General features: G+C 37.9%; 1 protein-coding gene and 1 non-coding gene across 23 annotated transcripts in view; both read right to left on the reverse strand.

The window, feature by feature from the left end:
• The window catches only part of RYR2 (ryanodine receptor 2), a 788,912-nt gene that overhangs the window by 347,338 nt on the left and 414,910 nt on the right, over window positions 1-26,664 (reverse strand). For all 22 annotated transcript variants that reach the window (XM_063790296.1, XM_063790294.1, XM_063790292.1 and 19 more), the window contains one exon: window positions 19,707-19,802. In XM_063790296.1, coding sequence (XP_063646366.1) covers window positions 19,707-19,802 — 96 coding nt within the window. The remainder of the gene's footprint in view (window positions 1-19,706; window positions 19,803-26,664) is intronic.
• MIR4428 (microRNA mir-4428) lies at window positions 17,666-17,778 on the reverse strand. Its single transcript, NR_106654.1, has one exon. It is a non-coding gene; the product is annotated as a microRNA mir-4428 (primary transcript).

Raw genomic sequence — 26,664 nt, forward strand, 5'->3', positions numbered from 1 at the left:
TAACAGACCTCATGGTCCACGCAGCCTGTAATAGTAACTATCTGGCTGCTATGGTCTGAATGTTTTCGTCTCCCCAAAATTGATATGTTGAAATCCTAACCCCCAAGGCAATGGTTGTCACGCGCGTCCGTGAGAAGAGTCCACCAACAGGCTTTGTGTGAGCAACAAGGCTGTTTATTTCACCTGAGCGCAGGCGGGCTGAGTCTGAAAAAGGAGTCAGCGAAGGATGGTGGGATTATCATTAGTTCTTATAGGTTTGGGGTAGGTGTACAAAGTACATTCTTAAGGGCGGGGGAGAATATTACAAAGTACCTTCTTAAGGGTGGGGGAGAATATATATATCAGTTAGGGTGGGACAGGAACAAATCACAATGGTGGAATGTCATCAGTTAAGGCTATTTTCACTTCCTTTGTGGATCTTCAGTTGCTTCAGGCCATCTGGATGTACACGTGCAGGTCACAGTGTACATCCAGCCTTTGGGCTCAAAGGCCTGACAATGGTATTAGGAGATGTTCCACTTGGGGAGGTGATTAGGTCATGAAGGTAGAGCCCTTAAGAATGGGATTAGTGCCTTTATAAAGGAGGTCCCAAGGGAGCTTGCTGTCCCTTCCACCATGTGAGGACGAACTTTCTATGAGAAAGGAGGCCCTCAGGATGCCATATCTGCAGGAGTCTTGATCTTGGACTTCCTAGAATCTAGAACTGTGAGAAATACATTTCTGTTGTTTATAAATCACCCAGTTTATGATATTTTGCTACAACAGTCCTACTTAAGACACTAGCCTTTTTCAGAAAAAGATTGCCATCGTGGAATACAATATAACCATTAAGAAAAAAGACCAAGAAGTTAAGACGAAGACCAATAAATTTTCGTGCTAAAATAAACACTCATGAAGGCCCATAGAGTGAATAAACTGAATATATTAGAAAAGATATGACTAGATTTTGGAAGTAAATAGCGTATGTCACAAAGTGCAAAAATGGCTATATGAAAACAAATCCCCGATTTTTCCCCTATTTAGCCTAGTCTAATAGAAAGCTTTCAGAATTTGGGGTTTAACATTAAAACAGTTTCTTTGTTTTTCAATTCTATCAGGTCAGATCCAATAAATAAATAGTTGAAAAACATTGACCGCTTCTAATTCTATTAATTATGACAATAAAGTCAGAGAAAACACGTTTTATTTTCAATTTTATTGGAATAAACTGAAATATGCAGGCATATTAGATGGCCAATACCTTAAGAATAACCCTGGTTTATTGGAATAATTTTTTTTCGAGATAGGATCTTGCTTAGTTGCCCAGGCTGGAGTGCATTGGCACGATTATAGCTCACTGCAGCCTCAAGCTCTTGGGCTTAAGCAATCCTCCCACCTTAGCCTCCTGTAGCCTCCTGAGCGGCTGGGACTATAGGTGCATGCCACCATGCTGAACTTTTTTTTTTTTTTTTTTTTTGTAGAGACGGGGGTGGTCTCATTATGTTGCCCAGACTGGTCTTGAACTCCTGGGCTCAAGCAATCCTCCCACCAGCCTCCCAAAGTGCTGAAATTATAGTTGCGAGACACAGCACCCAGCCTGAAATAAATTTGATTTTTAATTTTATTGAAATAAACAGCAAATGTGCTTTTGTATAATAAAAAATTCTTAAAGGACAACAAATGAGAAACACCAAAGAGTCCATTTTTAAATAAAAAAAGGAATAGGTATACAATATTATGCGTATATTTAAATTATGCTGATATACGCTTTGAACACTTGGATGAAAAATGATGCAGAGAAACAGCACTTAATGAAGATTATAATATCAATAGTTATAATCATTTGACCACTAAATACTAAATACATTCAATAAGACCAAGAAATAGCTATAGTCGTGAAGCTTATGGTTAGATTCTCAAATTTAAAAGCTTGGCAGATCATAACAGTACTATGGAATGAAAGAATTATAAATATACTACAAATTACTTTAAAAAATTTCAACTAACTACAACTAATAACGCAAAACAATTGAATTTTATGTTTTAATAAGTTTATAGAAATGATTTGAGAGAACCTTTTAACATCATAGAAATATATAATAATCAATGTAACTTTTTAAGAGTAGATCCAAAATAACATATACATTATAATTGCAACTATGTAAAATATATTCATTTGTATAAAATACATATTTTAAAAAAGACCAGAAGTTATTACCTAAAAAGGTTAGTCTTGGTTATTGCTGGATTTGTATACTTCTCTCCCAATATTTCATAAATTCTGTGAAATGAGCATGCATAACTTTTATAGTAAGAAACGTATTTTAAAAGAATCATAAAACAATAGGAAGTAATGTCTACTTACATTTTATTTCTGCCACTAAATCTCAATACTTAGTCAATTCATGCAACTTAATGAGGCCTGACAACAAATGGCCAGTAACATTAGCTGCCTTTCCTCTCTACAGTATATAACTATAATTAACTTTTAATCTATGGAAAGAGTCTTTTAAGTCTTATACTTCATCCAAGTTATATAAACTTATTTTCATTCCATAAATTTGGAATAAACATAAACAAAAGCTACCAGTTGCTACACAGAGAACACACAAATTACAGTACTGAGAGTTTATATTAGAATTAAGTATTGTACAGCAATAAACTAGGGTTGGTCTCAGGGTACTGGCCATTTAACATGCATGATTTACCTTAGTAGTGAGGAGTTACAAGAACTTAGGTTGACTATTCCAGGTTGATTTCAAATATCATCTCCTAATTATCTTCTGGACATTTCAATGAGAATGTCTCTAAGTACCCCCAACTAACTTTTTCAAAAGCTGAACATAACACCTTTCTTTGTACGTATGTAGGTAAAATTGCTTCTCTCATCCATCGTGCATCCATATATTCAAGCTAAAAACCTGAAGTCATTTTTGAATCCTCTTTCACTTTCTCATTTTCCTAAATCTAATTGTTAAAATTCATTAATCCTGTGTCCAAATTTATCTCCTAAACTCATCCTCTCCTTTCACTGAATAGCCTCTTACTATATCCTCTCCTCCAGTTTCTCCTCCCTCCCCAACCCATCCTCCAAACTGTAGGTGGTTATGCTGAAACACACATTTAATCAATGTCAGTCCCTTGCTTAAAATCTTTAATGGCTTCCCAGACCTTCCAAGGTCAAAGTCCACTCCCCTTAGCATAGAATATCAGTCCCTAAACCAGATAGTGCAACCTTCCTTTGCAGCCTCAATTCCTGCCACTTCCTCCCACAAACAACAATTAATATGTATACCTACATATGAATCATATATATTTATTAAGCACCTACCAGGCACTGTTCCAAGGAATGGGATCAGCAGTGAACCAGACAGGCAAGGCCCTCTTGAAACTTATAGGAACTTGCCCACCTTCAATCCTTTGCTGATGTTATTCTCAGATCTAAATACACTCCCACCGTCTAAGACTGCAAAATCTCAATCAGCTTGCAAAGGTTGAAAGTTACCGCATTTGGTGAGTCTTTACCAATGCCCTGAGATGAATTAATTATTCCTCCTTTTGTAGTAACAAGCACATTCACATTTTTAAAATTCTCATTTCAATCCCCCATTACAGAACGAGCCCTTGAGAGCAGATATTGATTTAATTTTGCCTCCTTGTCACCCAGCTCACTCTGACCCAGGGAAGGTCATCTCATGTTTGCCAAATGAACAATAAGTGAATGAATATAAATGGACTGTTGGTTCTCACATTCTGTTTAAACAAAATAAATCTGCCATTTATTTATTTACTCATAACAAGATTCATAATTGTTAAGTGTAAATAGAATAACTGAAATACTTTATATCTGGAGAATTTCATTTAAAACCTTATTATTTTAAATGTAGAAAAGACAGAGGACACAACACAGGGAATTTATGTCTTAGTGCTAGGATTTCCTTATCTGTGTTTCAATTTGAGGAAAAATTTTACTTGGTGAATTCGGCAAATTTCTGTGCTGTTTGTTTGTAGAACACAAAATTGAGGCTGCAGGCACTGCATGTTTAATACGTGCAAATATTTAGCCATTTGCCTTAAAACTTTTATGGTTGTAACTGTGAATTATTTATGTTCTCCTGAGAAAGGAAAATCTCCAAGGATGTAACTAAATGTCTAGAAATAACTTAATGGTATTGGGAGCTGTGGCCAAGTGCTATGATGGGTAGAGAATATTCCTTATCATGTTTTTTGTAACCAAAAAAAAGTGGTCCTGTTTGCTTTTTACTGATAGACTTAGACTTTTGTTACTTGACTTACAAATCTGTAGGAACTTCATTAGAGATCAAAGTTGACTTTGCTATTGTATATTCACAGTTCACAACTCAGGCTGTCTGAGGTTGAACAAAATTTGTTGAGAATCTGTATAGAAAAACTAGAAACAAGCCACAAGGCAAGAGTGCTCTACGTAGGTTGACTTTACCTACCAAGAAGAATCTAGCCTGGGGATTTTGCCCCATCGCAAGTAGGCATAAGCTTACATTTGGGAGAAGAAGGGAATGGAATTAGACTGGTAGCCACACAGGCACAGGAGGCCAATGTGGGGACAAAGCAAGCCATGACGCTGGTGCTCCCATGATCACTGCAGAAAGCCCAGGAAAACCACCGACTTAGAAACCACCATGCCCCACCCCCCATGGTACTGTTTCTCATCTATGGTTACAATTGTTTTGCAAAAATAAAACACAGTCAAAATCATCCCAGAACACCAAGATGTATGTGGATTTAGATGGAACCTAGTTCTCTATTCATGAAGGATACAGGAGTGTGATTCTGCTCTGGGAGAAGGAAAGTCTCTCTTCCACCTCTATTTCAAGTAGGAGTAATAATACTGGACAAAAGATTACTCCAGAAGGAGCACCTGGCCCCACCTGAAAATCATGACATGGAAACCCTTTCGTCTAAGCTAGAGGTAGGCAAACAGGAAGACTCCGGCTGAGTGCTAATTAGTAGGAATTGAACTGCCCCATGTAAAGGAAACACTGGAGCTACAGTGCCAGTCAAACAGTTTGGCGGTGTCCACAGCAGACCAGCGAAAGAAGTCACAATCAGAGACCCAGTGAATTACAAATTATTCAAACCACAGGTATTTGTTTGGGGATTTTTTCCCTCCTACCTGGGAGTCGAAACCTGTTAGAGCTTTTTTGGTCAGAACCTTTTTATTAATATCTCCAGATTTCACTGACATTTCACTGAAAGTAGGAAAATTTGTCTTTTAGCTCTGAGTAATTAAATAAAGTGACATAACAAGTAAAAAGATGGGGAAGTAAACTGGGAAATGACTAGAAAGAACAGGGAAACATACAGAACATGAACGACATTTGCATTCCTGAATGCAAATAACTAAGGGATGTGACAGACCATCATCCTTTCAGAAGAGTAATTGATTGGCAGTCTTGGTATTTACAAAGTTTAATGGGGAAATATCATAGTAAGAGGTATCATTATTATTCTATTGTATTATATACTGGTGATAAGCATGGATGTAAGCCGATGTGCCTAGTTTTGTGTCCTTGCAGGTTTTTAGCAAACTATTTAACATCTCTGTGCTCCAGTGTCCATATCTATGAAATGGACGTAATAATGGTGCCTGGGAGAGGAGAAATTGTTATGAATAGCAATACATGTAAGACATTTAGAACAGAGCTTGGATCAAAGCAACGTGATGTAAGTATTTGCTATTATTTTATGGTTGAAATAAAATAAGGCAAATGAAACAAAGATCAACAGGGAAGAATTACCAATATGCTCCTTTGTGGAGCAGTGATGATAGTCGTAAGAGGTAGAGAAATGCTGAATGGACAACACTGATCAGAGGAGAATTCAGGGGAGATATCTATGAATCAGCATGAAGACATGGAATCAAAGTTAGTTTGATTCAAATAAAATCAGGTAAATTAGTAAATCAGGAGAAATTAAACCAGCCTGTTAGATCTTGGTGAGAGACACAGCGAGACACAGAGAAACAAGGAGGGCAGAACCACAGAAAGTTTTGCATTCTTGAGATTACAGGAGAGCTGAGTCAAAAATGCAGTGAAGGATCATCAGAGAAATGCAAATAAAAACTATAATGAGATATCATTGCACTCCAGTTACAATGGCTTATATCCAAAAGACAGGCAATAACAAATGCTGGCAAGGGTATGGAGAAAAGGGAACCCTCCTGCACTGTTGGTAGGAATGTAAATTAGCACAACCACTATGGAGAACATTTTGGAGGTTCCTCAAAAAACTAAAAATTGAGCTACTATGTGATCCAGCAATCCCACTGCTGAGTATATACCCAAAAGAAAGAAATCAGTATATCGAAGAGATATCTGCACTCCATGGTGGTTGCAGTACTGTTCATAATTGCAATGATGTGGAAGCAACCTAAATGTCCATCTGCAGATGAATGGATAAAGAAAATCAGTACATACACACAATGGAGTACTATTCAGCCATAAAAAAGAATGTGATCCAGTCATTCGCAACAACATGGATGAACTGGAGATGATTATGTTAACTGAAATAAGCCAGGTACAGAAAGACAATCATCACATGTTCTCACTTATTTGCGGGATCTAAAAATCAAAACATTTGAGTTCATGGACACAGGAAGTAGAAGGATAGTTACCAGAGGCTGGGAAGGGTAGTGGGGGGGCTCTAGAGGAATGTAGGGATGGTTGATGGGTACAAAAAAAATAGAAAGAATGAGTAAGACCTACTACTAGATAGCATAACAGTGCGACCATATCCAATAATAACTTAATTGCACATTTTAAATGTACAATTAACTCTTTAACTTAAAGAGCGTAATTGGATTGCTTGTAACTCAAAGAAGAAATGCTTGAAAGGGGATGGATAACCCATTCTCCATGATGTGCTTATTTCACATTGCATGCCTGTATCAAAACATCTCATGTGTCCCATGAGTATATACTATGTACTCATAAAATTTAAAAAGTAGTGAAAGTTCAACTAAGACTTCGGGTTTAACAAATGCTAAAACAAGGCATAAAGCACCCCTGGTTTAACAGGAGTGTCTTCTTACGGCACCAACATCATGAAAAAAGAAAAACATGCAAATGAAGTAAGCAGCAGTTTGCTGTAGAGAAGACATGGTCTAGCTAGTTCCATGTTGGCACAAGATCCAAGGAGTTTGGGAGGTGTTTTTTTTTTGCTACACAGCAATGGTGAGGCTGTAAGGGAAAGAATCTGAGTTATGTGTAAAAGCAGTAATTTGTATCTGGGCCTGTGCATCTGAGAGGGTTCTGTAAAGGCACAAATCTGTTGTTTTTTTCCACGAGTTTAAATTAAACTGCCAATGAGTGACAACTTACGCATTGCATCTAAGTTGTCTTATTTTCAAGAGTAAGCACAACCATGAGGGAAAATGAGAAAGTAGGAACTATAGAAACTTCTAGCTTGAGCTAACTGGAAGCTTAGTTTGCTCTTCCTACCAAGGAGAATTGGGTCTACCCAAAACAAATAGCAAGAGTTGAATAATGAGTCAATATATAGCATAATTACAACACATCTTTTTAAATGTTTGCAGTGAATTTTGTGTATCACAAACTGAATCACCACTGAGCCGGAGAAAAATGTTTTTGTTTGTTTAAAATGGGTATAAATTTGAAGTCAAGAAATCATTTGAGTTTCAATATAAGATAAACTGATAAATTATTTTTTTAACTTTTTATTCTTTACAAATAATCAGAAAGAAAAGAAAAAAGAAGCAGTGCACATTTTGCTTCCTGTTAACAGGGGGTTAACTCATGAAATAAATACGTTACTCTAAATAGAGTTTCCGTAAGTCACAGAAATAGAGTGAGAAAAATAAATTGATATGAATATATATATGTATATATATATATATACATACATATATGTATATATATATATACACTTAAAAATAACAATTCCAAGAGATTTGGGCTCAAGCCAAATTACCAAAATACATAATTACATATGCTTCATATTTTTATGCTGGTTTTGTGGCTAAAGAAGAAAATAAGCCCATTAAATCTTGAGCACTCATAAAGCTCCAAAAAGGAGAAAAAAGCAACAGAGGTTAAAATTAAAATATAACACGGCTTGGCAAAATTAAGAAAAGGAGAGAAAAATTAATAAAAATGGAAGTTAGTGAAGATAAAAGGTGGATCACATCATTATTCATATACAGAATGAGGGAATATCATGGATGCATTTGCAAAACAGACAAACAAAAATGATGGACCAAGAGTCTTTTATTAGAAGAAAAGATGAATATGAGTCAAGAGTTTCCTGGAGTAAATTAGCTGAAATAAAACACATAAAATGAGCACTGTAATTATAATGTACTATGCAGCCTTAATTAGGCCCCTGATGGTTTGCTGCCTTCAGTTTAAGGAACCATGATTTATAAAAAAATAGACAAACTATAGAAGTTAAAGTGCAGTTAAAAGAAAAGAGAATGTCAACTAAAAGCAGTTCATTATACAACGAGTAACGGTATTAGAATTTTTATGCTATACAAACATTTATTTGTATAAATTGCCACATCTCAAAACCTAAGAAAATGTTGAATGCCAGATAGGAAATCATTAATACTTCAAGATATTCTTTTTTTTTTTTTTTTGAGATGATCTTGGTTCACTACAGCCTCTGCCTCCCAGGCTTAAGCGATCCTCCTGCCTCAGCCTCCCAAGTAACTGGGACAACAGGCGCATGCCACCACACCCAGCTGATTTTTGTATTTTTAGTAGAGACGAGGTTTCACCATGTGGGCCAGGACGGTCTCAAACTCCTGACCCCAACTAATCCACCCACCTCAGCCTCCCAAAGTGCTGGGATTACAGGCATGAGCCACCATGCCCCGCCAGATACGACTATCTTGCTGTTAACAATCATGGTTCTGGTTTTCTGGGGGTCTCTTTCATTTATTCATTCATGCATCGCTGAGTACATCAAATGGACCATTCACTGTGTTAGGTCCAGGGTTTGAGCAAAATGAGGAGCAAAATTGGCCTCATCCCTGCTCTCACAGAGCTTACAGACAGACTACAGAAGTTCAATCCTAGGTCCATTAGTTTCCTTTTACCTTGAAAAGGTAACATCTGAGCTGTGTAGCCTCAGATTCTTCATTTGTAAATGGAAATTGTAATAAAACCTACCTTATAGAGTAACTGTGGAAATCCAGTGGAGTAATGCATATGACACTCTCAGCACAGTGCCCTAAATTCACTTGAGATTTCCTTGGTTGCACAATTAAAAACTATGCAGTCATTATAATGTTCAAAAGTCTAAGACTCTGGGTCTCCCTGTGAAACGTCAGTACCCACAGAAATGCTGGCAGATGTAATTGTTTGCCCTAAAGCCTTACTCAAAGGTTTACAAGACATATACACCTGAGCATTTTTTAAGATGGATCCCCTGGAGCAAGACAAATACAGATTAATCAGTTCTTCCAAAAGATGTGTACCTCAAAGCAGCAAATATATATTGACAGCTAACATTTTGGGCAGAAATGTAAACTGAGCATAGTATCAGCTTCATCGTTACATCAATTTTAAAAGTTCTCCTGCAGTATAAAGACAAACCAAGCGCATCATTCCCAGTGATCGCAAAGAAAACAAATAAAGGTGCATAGAATAGTCTAGTTGTTGTAGTTAGCAAGTGTAAAGTAAGGGGAAGGAAGGAGAAAGGTTGTGCAATACATTGACAAAAAGCACAATTTTAGATAGGGCACTGTGTGCAGAATGGTATATAGTTGTGAGATATATCAGTATGTGTAGGGTGAAATACAACAACTTAATGCATTTCAAAGTGGATGTATTTTTGGAAAACTGAGCAAATCACTTCAGGCCTGAGAATATGAGAAAGTACTACCAGAAGACCAAAACACTTTGTGATTTAATGAAGAGTAGTATTTTGAATCATTCGCCACTAAGCCTGCATCATCCAATGTAACTCAAGAGAGGGGTAGTAAGGCCACAAAGGAGGCTAGGTGGGTTAGGAAGCCTCCAGAAAACACTTTCACTTTCACTGAAATTCTACAGATCTGCAACAGTTGAACTTGCCTATTTACATGAGAGAGTTATTCTATTTCTTCATCACATTCGAGTAACATACAGTGCACACTCATTCCATCACTATCCATCCCGCTGGCCCCCAACTGAGACATTATCTATTATGAAGGGAAAGAGCATGAAATTTGCAGCCAGATGGTAAGCGAGGGTAGGGGGGTCCCTAAAGGCCTGCCTCGGTGGCTTACATGCTGTCTGGCCTTGGAAAGACAATTTCACCATGTCTCAGTTTCCTAGTTGTGAAATGGGAATACTAATATTATTCACTTCGTAAAGTTATTGTGTAGATTAAGTTAATATATTTAAAGAGACTAGAACAGTATCCAAAACGTAGTAAAACTTGTATCAGCCTTTGCTATTATTATGCGTTTCCATCTGAAATTCTCCATATCATATCCTAGCAGTATGAACGTGGGAAAACCTTGCTTTTAATAAAATCTAATTAATCTTGTAGCTACCAACAACTGCTAAATCCAAAAATAAAAGGTGCTAGGTGTGTACTGTGGTATTTTTATACATTTAATTTAATAAGCACATTTGTAGTGTCACTAAGAGCACTTTGAGGCAGATATTTTTACCATTCCCATTGACAGGTTAAAAAACGGGAAGCACAGAGGAGCTAAGCGACTTGGTCAAGGTCATACAGCTATTATATAAACGGTGGAGCTGGGATTGGACTTAGGCCAGTCCAACTCCAAAGTCCATACCTGTAACCTATGAGCTCTGCTTCTCCTAAACATAGCAGCAAAGAAGATAGAAATAGAATGATTTTAAAATGAGCTGCCATTTCTGATGAGTCAGTCTTGGTAGGGATGAACCCTGTTTTTGATAATGAAATAGTAGGAAACTTTGGAACAGGCCCTATTGCCCACAATTAGGACATTGTATCCTAATGGGCTGACTACACTCTGAGACCTCATCCTGGTCACCTCTCTCCAGAGCAGGTACCTTTCATGGGTGCCAAAGCACCTCAGCTAATATCCATCAAGACTACTTTCACTATATCACACTGACCCTGAGGGCACTGCCTGGACAATGGTGCACCCTGCCTTGATACTGCAGATGGAACATTTGGGTGGGTGGCAAATGACTTCCCTCTTTTGACTACTGTGTTCATATGCTCTCACTTTAAAAGCTTAGGTACTAAAAGGGCCATCAAGAGGCAAGTTGGCTTGAGAAGACTGGACTAAGTTACTCACAATGCAGAGAAGCATCTATGAACTCAGACCCACACAGAGGCTTTAAGCCATGACAATGTACCTTAGGTAGGTCACAGACACTTAAACTTGACGGAAAGCAAGTGACCCAATGCAATTACTTGACCAAGGGTGATGCTAAAAATATTTAATAACTAGAATGGTATGAGCAAGATGCAGTCAGACCAGACAGTGGTAATAAATAGCCATCTGTCAGTAACAGTGCCTAAAAGCCAAAACTTCAGTTCTGTCCCTGACAATGAAACTTAAGCTTGGTTCCCAAAGGAGACTAGAAACAGGCCAGGTGGATGTGCAAATCACATCACTGGTTGTGATGTTGTTTTCTTTTCCTTTTTTTGAGACGGAGTCTTACTCTGTCGTGAGGCTGGAATGCAGTGGTGTGATCTCGGCTCACTGCAACCTCTGCCTCCCAGGTTCAAGCGATTCTCCTGCCTCAGCCTCCTGAGTAGCAGGGACTACAGGTGCGCACCACTACGCCCAGCTTATTTTTATATTCATAGTAAAGATGAGGTTTCGCCTTGTTGGCCAGGATGGTATCGATCTCTTGACCTCGTGATCCACCTGCCTCGGCCTCCCAAAGTGCTGGGATTACAGGTGTGAGCCACCACACCCGGCTGATTTTGTTTTCTAATAAGCAGTTTTTCTCAAGTAAGCCCTTAATGGATTTGGTGGGTTTTACGAGACAAGACTTCCTCTTTTATTCCTCTGGCTAACTAAGATTTTTGTGGAATGCCACCCTAAAGGGCTATGCAAAGGGAAAATAAAATCAGAAAAAAGTAGTGAATGAGCACAGGTTGCTGGTATCCCACCTCCAAACTAACCCTGGAGAAAGTCAATAGTGTTGCCTGAATTGTTGGTACTACTCAAATCAGTTAGCTATGATTTCTGCATCACTAATAATGGATCTCAGACAATAAATATCATGTGAGCTCTTGTTCTTTCTAATTCAATTGCCCACACTTAAGTAAATATCAAGGAGGAAAACTTCCTGCTACACAAGATTATGGCACAATTTATTCCACAGCTTACAACTTTTTCATCTTTGAAAAATGATGAACTTATACTCTGCAAGAAAGAATTGTAAGGACTTTGGAAGCTTTAAACCATCCTATTTACAGGTACCACAAGTTGTACTGTACATGAGCATGAAGCTTTGGTATCTGGAGCCCACTCAAAGACTCGTTCTTTTTTTTTTTTTTTTTTTTTTTTTTTTTTTTTTTTTTTAGACAGAGTCTCACGCTATCACCCAGGCTGGAGTGCAGTGGCGCAATCTTGGCTCACTGCAACCTCCACCTCCCAGGTTCAAGTGATTCTCCTGCCTCGGCCTCCTGAGTAGCTGGGATTACAGGCACCTGCCACCATGCCTGGCTAATTTTTTGTATTTTAGTAGAGTCGGGGTTTCACTATGTTGGCCAGGCTGGTTTCAAACTCCTGACCTCAGGTGATCCGCCCACCTCAGCCTCCCAAAGTGCTGGGATTACAGGCATGAGCCACCACGAGCAGCCTCAAAGACTCCTTCTTTGGTTTAAACCCAGACAGGACTTCACTCACTGGCACTTACTAAGAGAGGGGAAGAAATGGCAGGAATGCCAAAGAGAGACCACTTTCATCACTGCAAAACTGTGCAGGGAACAGACTGCACAAAAAGTCAAACTCAGAAATACTCTGTAGCCTCCTGACTAACTGTTTTTAGTCAGCTATCTCTTGCCCCCAAATCGTATTTCAAGGACTGAGAACATCCAGAAGAAAACGCCACCATTCTGAAATACATCAACTCAATCAACTGTACTTACTCACACCAATCTTTTGTCTTTTCAATTAACTTTGGCCCAGCGACATAATCACTAGACACACTTGAAGTCAGGGAAAATATGTAATTTATCTTTCATTCCCCAAAGGAATTCAGAGTGGTCATGCGTATGAACTGATCAGATACTGTTAGTATACATAGTGACTGGTGTCACTGGTGCTTTCACCACAAAAACTGACAAGTATCTGAGGTTATGGATATTTAATTAGCTTGATTTAATCATCCTATATTATATACATACATCATAACATCACACCGCATCCCACAAATCTATACAGTTATAGTTTGTCAATTTAAAATAAATTTTAAAAAACTCCCTTGGTGTTGGTAATGTGCCTCTGTATAATTTTTGCTTCCACTTCCACTATAAACTATTTATTACTACCACCACCCACACTTTTTCTTATTTCCTCACTTTGGGGCCTCAGATCATTTCTCACCATGGTATTTAAAAATGTAAATATAATTGGGGAATTTAAGAATACACCAGGAGGCTCAAAGAAATTAAGATCAAGAGAAAGCCCATGAAAGCCTGCTTAGAAATTTTAGCTCATTAAAAGATACAAAAAAACCCACAAAAACAGAACCCCAAAATAAGAGAACACCCCATCAATATAACTATATATATTTTAATTTCCATTCATAATCTCATACTCAGTAAGAATCTTTAGAGAACACAGTGGGGTGATTAAGATCGAGGATACTGATGCCAAACTGCCTGGCTCCGGGAGCTGGTTCTGTGTTAGCTCACTTATTGAATTTCTCTGAGCCTTAGTCCCTTCATCTATTAGACAGGACAATAATGTTACCTATCCTACACAGTTGTTAGAATTAAATTATTAGTATTTGTAAAGCATATAAAATAGTATCTGGCATACACACGTTTATTAAATGTGATCCGTCCATCCAGTAATTTCAGTTAGATTCTTACAAAGTTGCCTGGCTGTAAATATTACACATTGTAAGAGGCCTTTTATCAACCTGGTGTTCAGCTGCAAGTAAGGGAAAGTCCTACTACTCTGGCTTAAACTAGGAAGGAGCCGGACAGTCAACAGCACATGAGTTCCATGCCATCGACCACTCAGGCTCCTGCCATTTCTCCTTTCCTCAGTCCCTCCTTCCTGTGAGGTGTCTTCTCTTATGCTGACAGATGGCTGCAGCCTGCCAGTTACTGCATCTTTGTTCCAGGCAAGAGATTGAGGTAGGGCCTGAGTCTTTCTCCTAGAAAGGCTTTCTTTGGGAAGCAAAGCTCTCCTAGGGAGTTTAGCTGATATTACAGGCCAGAATGGGGCAACATGGGCACCCGCAGTTTTAAGTGAGGTTTAGATTTTGAGAATTTTGCTTTTCGGCTTCTAAAACTAAAGAAGGGAGGAGAGAATGTGGTTCAAGTGCGCTAAGTTAGGCAATCTACACAATCTTCTTCACAAGCCTTAAATATGTTTCTGGTTGTCTGTAAAGGTATTCACTCTGACTTCTTAATCACTGTGGTCCCAGGCATATATAGAACACTGAGTGGGAAAGGCTTGAGGTAAAACCAATTACGTTGTCAGGAAAACTGAAACTGTTTCAAACCCCTTGCCCAACAGGTAGGGGTATGCATGTACATATGTATGTATGTGTGTGTGTATATATATATGTGTGTGTGTGTGTGTGTGCAGCTCAGCTTCCTGCACCTGTCAACTCCCGGAGCCTCTACTCCAGCTTTGCTGTTTGTGTTTCTACTCACACGTCTTTCCCCTTTCCATATTCATCAGCTTTTTTTTCTCACTATTGGCAACAGAAATGACAGGAGCTATGATTCATGACAGTGTAAAATCATATTTGGAAGTAAATTCATGAAATGTTGAAAAGATATTACTGTTTGTAATAATATTAGAGAGAGGTCTGTCTATTGGCCATGTAAATGTAGAGGTAATGCTTGTCGTTATCAGTATCTCCGTTGGTTGAGTCCTACCTCAATCCTCTTGCCTGGAGTAAAGATGCAGTAACCTGTAGGCTGCAGCCATCTGCCAGCATTAGAGAAAACAACGCACAGGCAGGGGGCACTGAGGAAAGGAGAAATGGCAGGAGCCTGGGTGGTCGATGGCATGGAACTCATGTGCTGTTGACTGCCCCGCTCCTTCCTAGTTTGGGTCAGGGTAGTAGAACTTTCCCTTATTTGCAGCTGAACACCATGTTGATAAAAGGCCTCTTACAATATGTAATATCTACAGCCAGGCAACTTTGTACGAATCTAACTGGAATTATTGGATGGACAGATCTAATTTAATAAGTACATATATGCCAGATAGATAGATAGATAGATAGATAGAAAGAAAGAAAGAAAGAAAGAAAGAAAGAAAGAAAGAAAGAAAGAAAGAAAGAGATGGAGTCTCGTTCTGTCGCCCAGGCTGGAGTGCAGTCGTGCAATCTCGGCTCACCGCAACCTCCGCCTCCCAAGTTCAAGCGATTCTCATGCCTCAGCCTCCCCAGCAGCTGGGATTACAGGTACCTGCCACCATGCCTTGCTAATTTTTGTATTTTTAGTAGAGACGGGGTTTCATCATGTTGGCCAGGCTGGTTTCAAACTCCTGACCTCAGGTGATTTGCCCACCTCAGCCTCCCAAAGTGCTGGGATTACAGGTGTGAGCCACCACACCCGCCCACCAAATACTTTTTTATGTACTTTACAAATATTAATCATTTAATCCCCCTAACAGCCCTATCGGGTAGATAACACTATTGTCCCTGCCACTAAATTAGTGGTAGAATGTAAAGAATAATGGAAAAAGCAATTAAAAAAAAAAAAGTAAAAGGAAGGTGGAAAAAATAATTGGTGTTACTGCTCATTAGACCCTTTCTTCTCTATCCTTTGGGTCTAATGACTTCCCATTTGCTATTTATCACAAGTTGTGACAAGCAATTCCCTGTCCTAGAGAACCCAGTGTTTTACTCTTTTTCTTTCCTCTAATTTGAACTCCTTGGTCACCAAAGTAAACAGCGGTGTACATATTTCTACAGCCTATGCATGCAAAGACATATATACATATTACACAGGGTTTTTGCCCTTTCTTTCCTTTTTTCATTTATTTCTTTCTACTTTCATCTTCACTTTTTTTTTACAAAAATATATCCTATCACACATTCTAAAAATGAATTTTCACTTAAAAATATATTCTAAATATATTTCAGGATGTACATCTAAACAATTCTTTGCAATACCTATAATATAGCTGAAAATGTTGTTGTAATATAATTTAACTTTTCACCTATGATTCATCACTTCATTTCCAATATTGTTTTTTAAGGCAATCCTAGGCATTGTTCTGCATCTGGCAATGGTAAACTAGGTGTTTCAGGCCAGCCATCAACCAAAACAACCAAGGCACTGGAGACCTGCCAAGGCAGTAAAGACTAGAATGGTCTAGATCCCAGGAAGACAATTAACCCTACTTTTGATCCCTTTTCTAATAAAGAATTCTTCAGTTTGAATCTGCAGCTAGGGCACTAACAAGATGAGGAGAGTGTGTGTTTAGCAACGTCAGACTTATCACAGAGAGGAAAAAAATGATGCATATGTATGCACTTAGTAAAGAGCAAAGCACAATTGAAATAAGTTATATACATACACATGTGCATCTCATCATTGTTACTGCCTCTAAAAACTAAGCAACACCACTTCCTCTGGGGAAAAAACAGTTCATTAAAAGCATAAATGTTAACTACAGTAGAAAAAATTGTTCAGCAAAATATATTTTAGATACTTAAAAAACAAGAGCTACAAAGTATCATGGACATATTTCAAGTCTGATGCTAGGGAGCTGAGTTTTAACCTTGGCAGTAACAATAATTTTTCTAAGATTTTGAGTCAGTCATTTAAATGTTCTTTGCCTCAGTTTCTTTTCCTCTAAAGTAAGAATGTTAGATTAAATATTCTCTAAGGGTCCTTCTTTCCCTTGACTTTCATTATGTTATCTCTGAGCACAGGGCTTCCCTTTTCAGTAGGAATGCCTGCAATCAACAGATTGACTGGAAAAAGACAACAGCAAATAATAATTTGTATCTGATGAAACTGTGCCTGTAACTGACAAAACTGAAGACTCTGAAAACACTGGACTGTACTTGGTTGAGCTTACAGGATGCTTGGCTCTGTTCATGCCTTTTCTCTCTCTGTTTTCCAGTTAAGCATTTCGCTGTGCAGTTGATTCAGCCAGTGTTAACACTCTGCTCTGAGGCTGCCCTGCACCTATCTCTTTACAGATACCACTGGGTCCAGCAGAAGACATGAGCATTTTTTAAATGTCTTCTGTAGCTTTCCAGTGATTCTGGACACTTGGCCCTAAACATTTATCCATTTTTGTAATCTGTGCCACCATCTTGTTACTGATACAGGAGTTAAGGAGAAATTATTTAGGCAGATAGTGAGGGTACAGGAGTCCTTGGTAAGGTTTACATTTTAATGAAGAGCAGTCCCAAAATCGTGTTCTTTTCTAACAAACAGCAGCCTGCAAAATCGAGCTGCAGACATAGAGAAGCAAGTTGGAAGCTTCCACAGGTGAATGCCAGCAGTTGTGCCAATAGGAAAAGACCACCTGGGACTAGGCATGTTCAAAATGGCGGCTCCATGTTCCCGTCTCCTTGCCAGCCACGTGTACAGTAAGGAGCAGGCAACATGGCACCTGCCAAGTGGAAAGCCCGTTTGCATAAGATTAGGGTGGAGCAGCCAGCCTTCCTGGCCAGTCTTCCTATGCAAATGTCATACCGATTCCAACCAATCTTTGGGCCCTATGCAAATCAGACACTGCCTCCTCAAGCCTGCCTATAAAATCTGGTGCACTCTGGTGCAGGCCAGATTTCTCAATCGTGATATCTCTCTGTCTCTCTCTCTCTCTCTTTCCTCTCTCTCTCTCTCTCTCTCTCTGTCTCTCCTCTCTCCCCCTATCTCTTCCTCTCTCTTTCCCTATCTCTCCCTCTCTCTCTCTGAGACAGCTGTTCTCCTTTCTCTTTCTTTTGCTTATTAAACCTCTGTTCCTAAACTCACTCCTTGTGTGTGTGTCCATGTCCTTAATTTTCTTGGTGTAAGACAATGAATCTCAGGTATTTACCCCAGACAATGACTTTGCTTCAGTACCACTTATTTGGTCACTTCTTTATGCTAGAAGTTACAGGTTTTTCCTTAATATATTCTGCAATTAATGCACAGCCACTACATTCATGTTATGATACTCTTAAACCCTCATCTCACAATTATTTTTGTTTTTATTATAACAATCTCCATTTCTATCTTACTTCTGCTACCCAACGATCTAGCAGTGCCCAAGAACTCACTATGACTCAAATTTTTGTCCTCCACTATCTAAACTCTACACATTTTTGTCCTCCACTATCTAAACTCTACAAATTTTTCTCTGTGACTTAAAATTACTCTCTCTGATCATGGCTGTTTCTCTGTCTCTATTCAATTCCAACAAACCTGTCCCTGAGTGGGTCTTTATCATGCAAAAGTCTCAGAACTATTTTGTATGGACAGTGGTATTTTTTGAGTGAATTTTAATGTTCATCCATCCATTCATTCAACAAACAATACTAGACACCTATAGGTGCCAGATGGTATGGTAGATCCGGAGAGAACAAAGATGAATGAAACCATGCCCTATCTTCAAGAAGTTCATTACTAATGAAGGAAACTGAGAGGAAAAATAAGTAACATAAGAGGGCATTAGTGATAAAGAAAGGCAAATAATGAAATACTGTGCAAACAGATGGAAGAGCAGTAGATCCATTTGGGTGTCACTGAGGCAATCTATGGCACTAGAGAGTTCAATTATGTGTGAGCTAGAGAGCTCTAACAAGTTCAAATAACTGATTTAATACTGGTAAGTCCAAAATCACTGATAAGTCTTCACAGTCATTGATAAGTCTCCACAATACCGAAATAAAACTAACATCTTATTAGAGATGTGTGTATCGGGTTGACTGCCTATAAATATTTTACTATTATACAGACCATTTGTTAGTATTTACTAAATTTCCTTTAAATAAAATATTATACTCTAGGATTTGGAAAATGAACTGTCTCCCCAGTCTATCCAAATAATCTTTTGAATACAAGGAGAACAATGAGAACTCCGAACTGATCTTATTTATAGAATAGACTAGCAGTAATCAATTTGAAAAAGAATGAGAATTCTGGCTCTTTAGTGGTTTTCAGGGCTTTATAAATAGGTTTTTTAAGATATAAATGGACATGATATTGTTAGATGACTATTCAGAAATGACTAATGAAAATACTAATGATTTTTCAAGAAATAAAAATACTTAACATAATTTAAAAGGAAAACACTTATATTACACCAAACATCGAGTTTTTTCTTTTTGTTTTTTAAAGATGGGGTCTCAGTATATTGTCCATGTTGGAGTGCAGTGACCATAGTGCACTACAGCCTCAAACTCCTAGCCTCAAGTGATCCTCCTACCTCAGCCTCCTGAGTATCTGGGACTCAGTACACACCACCACACCTCACTCAAAGTTGTTTTTTTTTTTGTTTTTTGTTTTTTGTTTTTTTTTGTCTTAAAGGATACGAAGCAAAGAAAAATAGGAGTGATCTATCACAACAAGGAGAAAACTAGAAAACATACCCGAAGAAGCTTCCAGTCTTTCCAATCTGCTGATCAACCAGTCGAGGGAGCCGGAAAATTGAGCACAGTTTTTACGATTTCCTCTAATTAGAGCCGCTGCAAAAGAAGAAATAGATTTCACCTTTACGTGATTTTCTAGCTCGAAAATGGAGATAAGCTAATATGCAGCCCTAAAATATTGGATCAAGAACAAAATATCCTCATGTTACATCTAAAAACTTATGCAAACATACATACACGTACATATACAACACTGAGACATTAAAGACAAATTAATAATTATTAATTGAGACTGAAGCAAACCACTGCTCATTAGAAGGAATGTAATTTCGGAAAGTAAATTTCACACTGGGAGGTAATAGTAAAGGGTAATGGAAAAACCAGTCTCCTGGGAGTTCCCTCACTTGGGTTCTAATCCCCTTTGCTTTTAATTAGCCATGAGATTAAATTATTCTGTCTCTCTCAAGCCCAATTTTCTTACCTATAGAATAAAAAGAGCAAATCAGTTTTTCTGAAAATGAACCACAAAATACTAGGAGATATAACTAGTAATTATAACTCTAACAGGTATACAGAGAGATATAACTAAATGTTACATTAAATAATGGATGAGAAGACCAATAGCCACTAACTTTGAAATCCTTTTATTTTCTTATATCATTTCCGTGGATTTAGAGATTCACAATGTATATTAAAGACCTGAAATTCTGCAGTAAAGAAACTGATTCTAGCTTGGCTTAGACTACTGTTTTCTACACTTCTTTGATTGAATAACCCATTTTAAATAAAACTCCTATGTGACTTGTCTGGTTTCTTTCAGCCTAGTTTATACGCTCAATTTTAAACTTTTAATTTTTCAAAATCATTAAATTCTTTCAAAGCAAGCATGGTAAATATTTTCTACTTTTATACCCCTAAGTTTATTCAGAAACAGTATAATTGCTTACAAGAGGATGGCAAGATGTTTAGACAATATGATATTTAAAGAGAGAAAGATGTCTCTATAAGAATAATCACTATTGAAAATCTGGTAGGCCAGGGGTGGTGGCTCACACCTGTAATCCCAGCGCTTTGGGAGGCTGAGGTGGGCGGGTCATGAGGTCAGGAATTTAAGACCAGCCTGACCAACACAGTGAAACCCCATCTCCAATAAAAATGCAAAAAATTAGCCAGGCATGGTGGTGGGCACCTGTAATCCCAGCTACTCAGGAGGCTGAGTTAAGAGAATCGCTTGAACCCGGGAGGCAGATGTTGCAGTGAGCCAAGATCGTGCCACTGCACTCCAGTCTGAGTGACAGTGTGAGACTCCGTTTCAAAAAAAAAAAAAGCAGAGAAAATCTGGTAGCTGATGAAAGCGTTTGAAGTAGTGAAGTTTGAGGCTACTGCCTGTTAACCTCCCTGTTAAGAGCAGGAGGGAAGAGACCCTACAGTTACAGTGTACAATTAAAGATGTCCTTTATGTTTCCTCTTTCCAAAAATAAAGAAATAAAGTTATTATCTGACCTGAGAGTAAGAAAAGAAACACACAGAAAAGACGCCAACTTCATGAGAAGAGCTTTTTTGTGTATAGCGCCTCTGTGACATTTGTACAGAGATTAAGAGCTAATACACTCATTACTCAGGCTCTCCTCTGGCTCTGGGTCCGGCAGCCTCCCTTAAGAGCCAGCCATTGAGATATACTCACAGACTGCAGAGTACAGGGGACAAAAGATAGGGGTGGAATATAGCAGAGGAATGAGAAGTACTACGTTCTAAGGAGAACTAATTTTATTCTGTAAGAATATCTGTTCCCAATTTAGAACAATAGCAACTGGGAAAAAGGACATGATAAAGTTTTTGAATTTTAAGAGTCCCTTTTGTTTAAAACTTAACTCATGCTTTTCAGTTTATTTCTGATTTTGTAAAACTAATTTTATATATAATATATATATAGCTATCTAAAATTATATATAAACTATTGTATTATCTAAAATTATATAGGTATATATATAACATGTCATAATCATATTATCCATCTAAAATGAAAACATATATCATTATCATATTATCTATCTAAAATTATATATATGATATATATAACATAAGTGATTCTTGAAAGAAACTAATAGTGTAAGAATGAACTCTTTTAATAAGCCATGGGGCATTTAAGAAAATTATAAAGTAAGCCACAAAGAAAATTTCATTAAATTTACTGCAAACAGACATGGTATAAACCATGTTCTCTGACAGAACCGTGTCAGAATTTAGTAAGAAAAGCAGGAATGAAAATAAAACCAAAGCATATAAAAATTTAAACTCTCTCCTTAATAACTCTTGGGTCAATGATGGAATCAATATCATAATATAAAATATCTAATAAATATCAAAAATTAGAATACTACCTAACACAACCAATGGTAAATGGCCAAAAGTGTACTCAAGACAAAATTAAATAAACACTTTAATTGCTAAGCAGTTGGGTGAAAAAATGGTAAATACGTCTTTTGAAATAGAGGAAAAGAACATCAAATAAACATCAGTAAAATAGAAAAAAATAAATCGCAATAAAAGTAGAAATTAATACATTAGAAATAAAAATAATTTATATAATAGTAAGATTGATCAAGAATACATTCAAGGACTATTTTTTAAATATAAGCTAACTACCAACTACTACTTTAATCAACAAGAAAAGGAAAAAAGGACAAAATTAAGAAAAGGGCATTACACCAGGTGTAGTGGCTCATACCTATAATCCCAGTACTTTGGGAGCCAAGGTGGGAGGATCACTTGAGCCCAGGAGTTTATGACCAGCCTGGGCAACACAGCATGACCCAGTCTGTGCAAAATTTTTAAAAATTTTTTCCAGGCATGGTGGTACATGCCTGTGGTCCCAGCTACTTCAGAGGCTGAGGAGGGAAGATTGCTTGAGCCTGGAAGGTCAAGGCTACCATGAGCCATGATATCACCACTGCACTCCACCCTGGGTGATGGAGTGAGACCCTATCTCAAAAAAAAAAAAAAAAGGAATTATAAACACAACCATTTTATACATCTTTATACTGTAATTTTGAACATCTGGTAAAATGGTCTCAAGATATAGATACACAGATATATAGATATGTATTTTTTTCACTAAAACTGACCCAATAGAAGGGAAAACATCTAAACAGAATAATAAATCATGAGTAACATTGAAATGTCAAAGACCAAAAGCTTTTTCCGCACATATTCAATAAATAAGTAATTTCTACACTACTTCATATGCTGCATAACAATGATTTGGTCAACAATGAATCAGATAAAATGATCGTCCCTTAAGACCATAAGACTGTATTTTTACTGTACCTTTTCTAAGCTTATGTACATAAATACCACTGTGCTACAACTGCTTACAGTATTCGGTATGGTAATATGCTGTACATATTGCTGTACAAATGTACAGCCATAGGTTACGTAGCCCAGGAGCAGTAGGCCATCCCGTATAGCGCAGCCGGGCAGTAGGCCATCCCGTATAGCGCAGCCGGGCAGTAGGCCATCCCGTATAGCGTAGCCGTGCAGTAGGCCATCCCGTATAGCGTAGCCGGGCAGTAGGCCATCCCGTATAGCGCAGCCGGGCAGTAGGCCATCCCGTATAGCGCAGCCGGGCAGTAGGCCATCCCGTATAGCGCAGCCGGGCAGTAGGCCATCCCGTATAGCGCAGCCGGGCAGTAGGCCATCCCGTATAGCGCAGCCGGGCAGTAGGCCATCCCGTATAGCGCAGCCGGGCAGTAGGCCATCCCGTATAGCGTAGCCGGGCAGTAGGCCATCCCGTATAGCGCAGCCGGGCAGTAGGCTATCCCCTATAGCGTAGCTGTGCAATAGGCTATAACACGGAGGTTTGTGTAAGTTCCATGATGTTTGCAAGATGTATTCCTTAGAACTGTTCCCATGAGTAAGTGACACATGACCATATTCCAAAGCCAAAAAACTAAGGAAACTTCCCTGATTTTACAAAAGCAGTATCAGTGACATTGATATCAAAGCACACATCACAAAACAAGAAGAACTCTTATAAATCCAAAAATATTATATAACTTTATATATTAATGAAATTAATAAATCAAATTTAGCAATATATTAGCAACATTTCATCCAAGTGGAGATTCATTCCTCCAAAGAGACAAAAATATATCAGGAAATCTGTTAATGAGTAAAAGATCAAACAATCTCAATATACGATGAAAATATATACATTTCTAATGAAAAAAATTAACTCAGTAAAATAGAGTACCTCCTGAACATCGTGCATGCATGTGTGTGTGTGTGTGTGTGTGCATGTGTGTGTAAGTAGGCGCATGTCATGGGTACCAATACATTTTACAGATAAATGGAGTCTGTGAATTATTATAATTCATCCAGTCGGTTAAGAAGATATCAGTTATGTGAGTTTCTAAAGTAATGAAAAAGTATGCAGAGAAATACAAGGAAGCTCATCACAGCACTCTTTATAACAGCAAAATACTGGAATAGCCTAAATGTGCCTAAATAAATAAATGGTGACATTACCTCAGCACAGAAGTGTACATCTGCTAAAGTCTGATGAAGGTTTATAGTTACTACCAAGGATAGAGGCCCACAATGTAGAATCAATTGAAAACATCTGCTATAAAAGAACATTGATAGCATGATTCCATTTTTGTAAAGTAAATGTATACACTGAATATAAGTACATGTATAGCATGGAGAAAACTGTGTTTTTTAGAAATTTCTTAGAGAATGAGAGCTGATATTTGGGGGGGAAATATCTTGATAAGGGACTGAGATAGAAACAGAGAGCTTGAGGAAGATTGATATTAGTGGGACTGCTTCCCCAGGTCAAAAAGGTACATTTTCTTATTCCAAAATAAGGTGGAAGAAGAATGGACCCAGGAGAGGAAAAAAAAGGGCCATGTCCTGTAATATGATCTTTCACAGTGACCCTTTGAACCAGCAATAAATTCTGTCAAAAAAAAAAATCACAAATGCTCAATAAGAATGGAAGTTAGGATGTGAAGTTAGGATGTGAAGAGATGTTCTGTGGCTACACTTTCACTCTTAGAGAAAAAATAGATGACAATAAAAAAGCACGGAAGTCCGAAAAAATGTAACCAAATAAACCCCTAAAATGTACCAACATCAAAGGAAAGCCTTTTGACCATCTTAGTCCATGAACCTGGAATCTGGAGCAAGATGAGCAAATCTTCAAGGAGAGGAGGGAATAGGTGATGTCTTGCTGCAAAGATGTGCAGATATGTACACACACGTGTTACTCTGCAAGCACGCATGCAGGTGTGCAAAATGTTTTCTGCATGTATTACGTGATAAATATTTAAAGGAACATTTGTAAAGGTTATAGATCAAAATGTGTGGTTAAGTTTAAGAGTAGTTTCTGCCTTCTTAATTTTTCTTATTTCTTTCCTTATCTAAAATGTATTAATTTTAATACCAAATAGTACAATAAAGTTAATGTCTTTCCAAAAATAAAATGGAAAACCATGCCATCAGTATCTGTAGTGGCTTTCATTATGAGATGTCTCAGAGCACCACTGTCATATTCGAAGTGCAATGGCAACTTTGTATGGTGCGTCAAGGTACAAAAACAAAAGACAAATGTTCCTCCCTAAAACTTTACAATACTCTTTAATCGCTGCCTAATTAAAGACTAAGTTAAGATCTTTTATCTTTTTGTAGAGACAGGGTCTCGCTATGTTGCCTAGGATGGTCTCCAACTCCTTTCCTCAAGTGAACCCACTGCCTTGGCCTCCCAAAGTTATGAGATTACAGAAATGAGTCACTTTGCCTGGCCCCATTCTTTAATTCTATGAATTTAATCATTCTAGATACTTCTTATAAGTGGAATCATGCAATATTCATCTGTTTTATTAGTATCATCCTATCCCCGGAGGCTTCATGCTTCAATGTCTTTGAATTCTTGAACTCAAAATTTCACAAAAGACTAAAAAAATCTGAGACTTACAGAAAAATTTAGATTAAAAGAAATTCCAAGAAATTACCTTCACTTTAAAAATTTATGCAACAAATACTGATTCCCTGCTTTGTGTCAAGCACTGTTCTAGGTGCTGGAGGTACAGAGGAAATGAAACAACATCCCTCTTGGAGTTTACATTCAAAGCCTGGAAACACTAAGTGAACAGGCCCTATGCAGCACAGAAAAATGAGAGGCTGATTGGACTACAATCTAGAAACATTTTTCAAAATATTGAGATTAACAAGTGGATGCTCCTAAGCCTGAAAAAAACAAAACCCATTAAACAAACAAACAAGCAAACAAAACAAAACACTTCAGAATGTACTGAAGAATCTAAGAAGATAATGCTTGAAACTTCTTGGAGAGCTTGGAGAGCTGTCCCTGCATTTGGGGATCTTGTAAACTGGAGTCTGAGGACTCCTACCCGGGAACTTGCAAGGGTGAGGGACAATGAGACTATTACCAAGCTGAAATTTTAAAGGATGTGTCTTGTTTATACGATACGTTTCTGAGACTTCCTGAAGAACAAGATCGGAACTATCTAGATGCACAAAACACTAGAATAACACCGATATGTGCATGTCTAAAGCCCATTTCCTTCTTCTTCACCTCTTGACTGCCTTTTCTCAATGTTTTATGGCACGTAGGGAGATCTGCCTCCTTGAGACACTGGGAAAATGGTTTGAATGTGCAAAAATAATGGCTAATGGCTGTATTATTTCCAAGTCTTCAAACATTCATTTTGGCCATACTCAAAGAGCAGCAATCTATCCTTGTTGGTTTCATACTTTGAATCTTCAGAAAATGAGTATTCATAGGAAAGTCTGCCCAACGGCCATTTCTCAGACATCTTTAGAAAATCATTCTGTCTTGTAAGCATCCCACAGATTAATTGTGTGGATGTCAGAAAAGATGTATGAAAGCATGCCACAGTGATGCTTTTCCAACTATGAGTATCGCTGTTTCTAA

The sequence above is a fragment of the Pan troglodytes genome, chromosome 1 (assembly GCF_028858775.2).
Source record: "Pan troglodytes isolate AG18354 chromosome 1, NHGRI_mPanTro3-v2.0_pri, whole genome shotgun sequence".
Taxonomy (NCBI): domain Eukaryota; kingdom Metazoa; phylum Chordata; class Mammalia; order Primates; family Hominidae; genus Pan; species Pan troglodytes.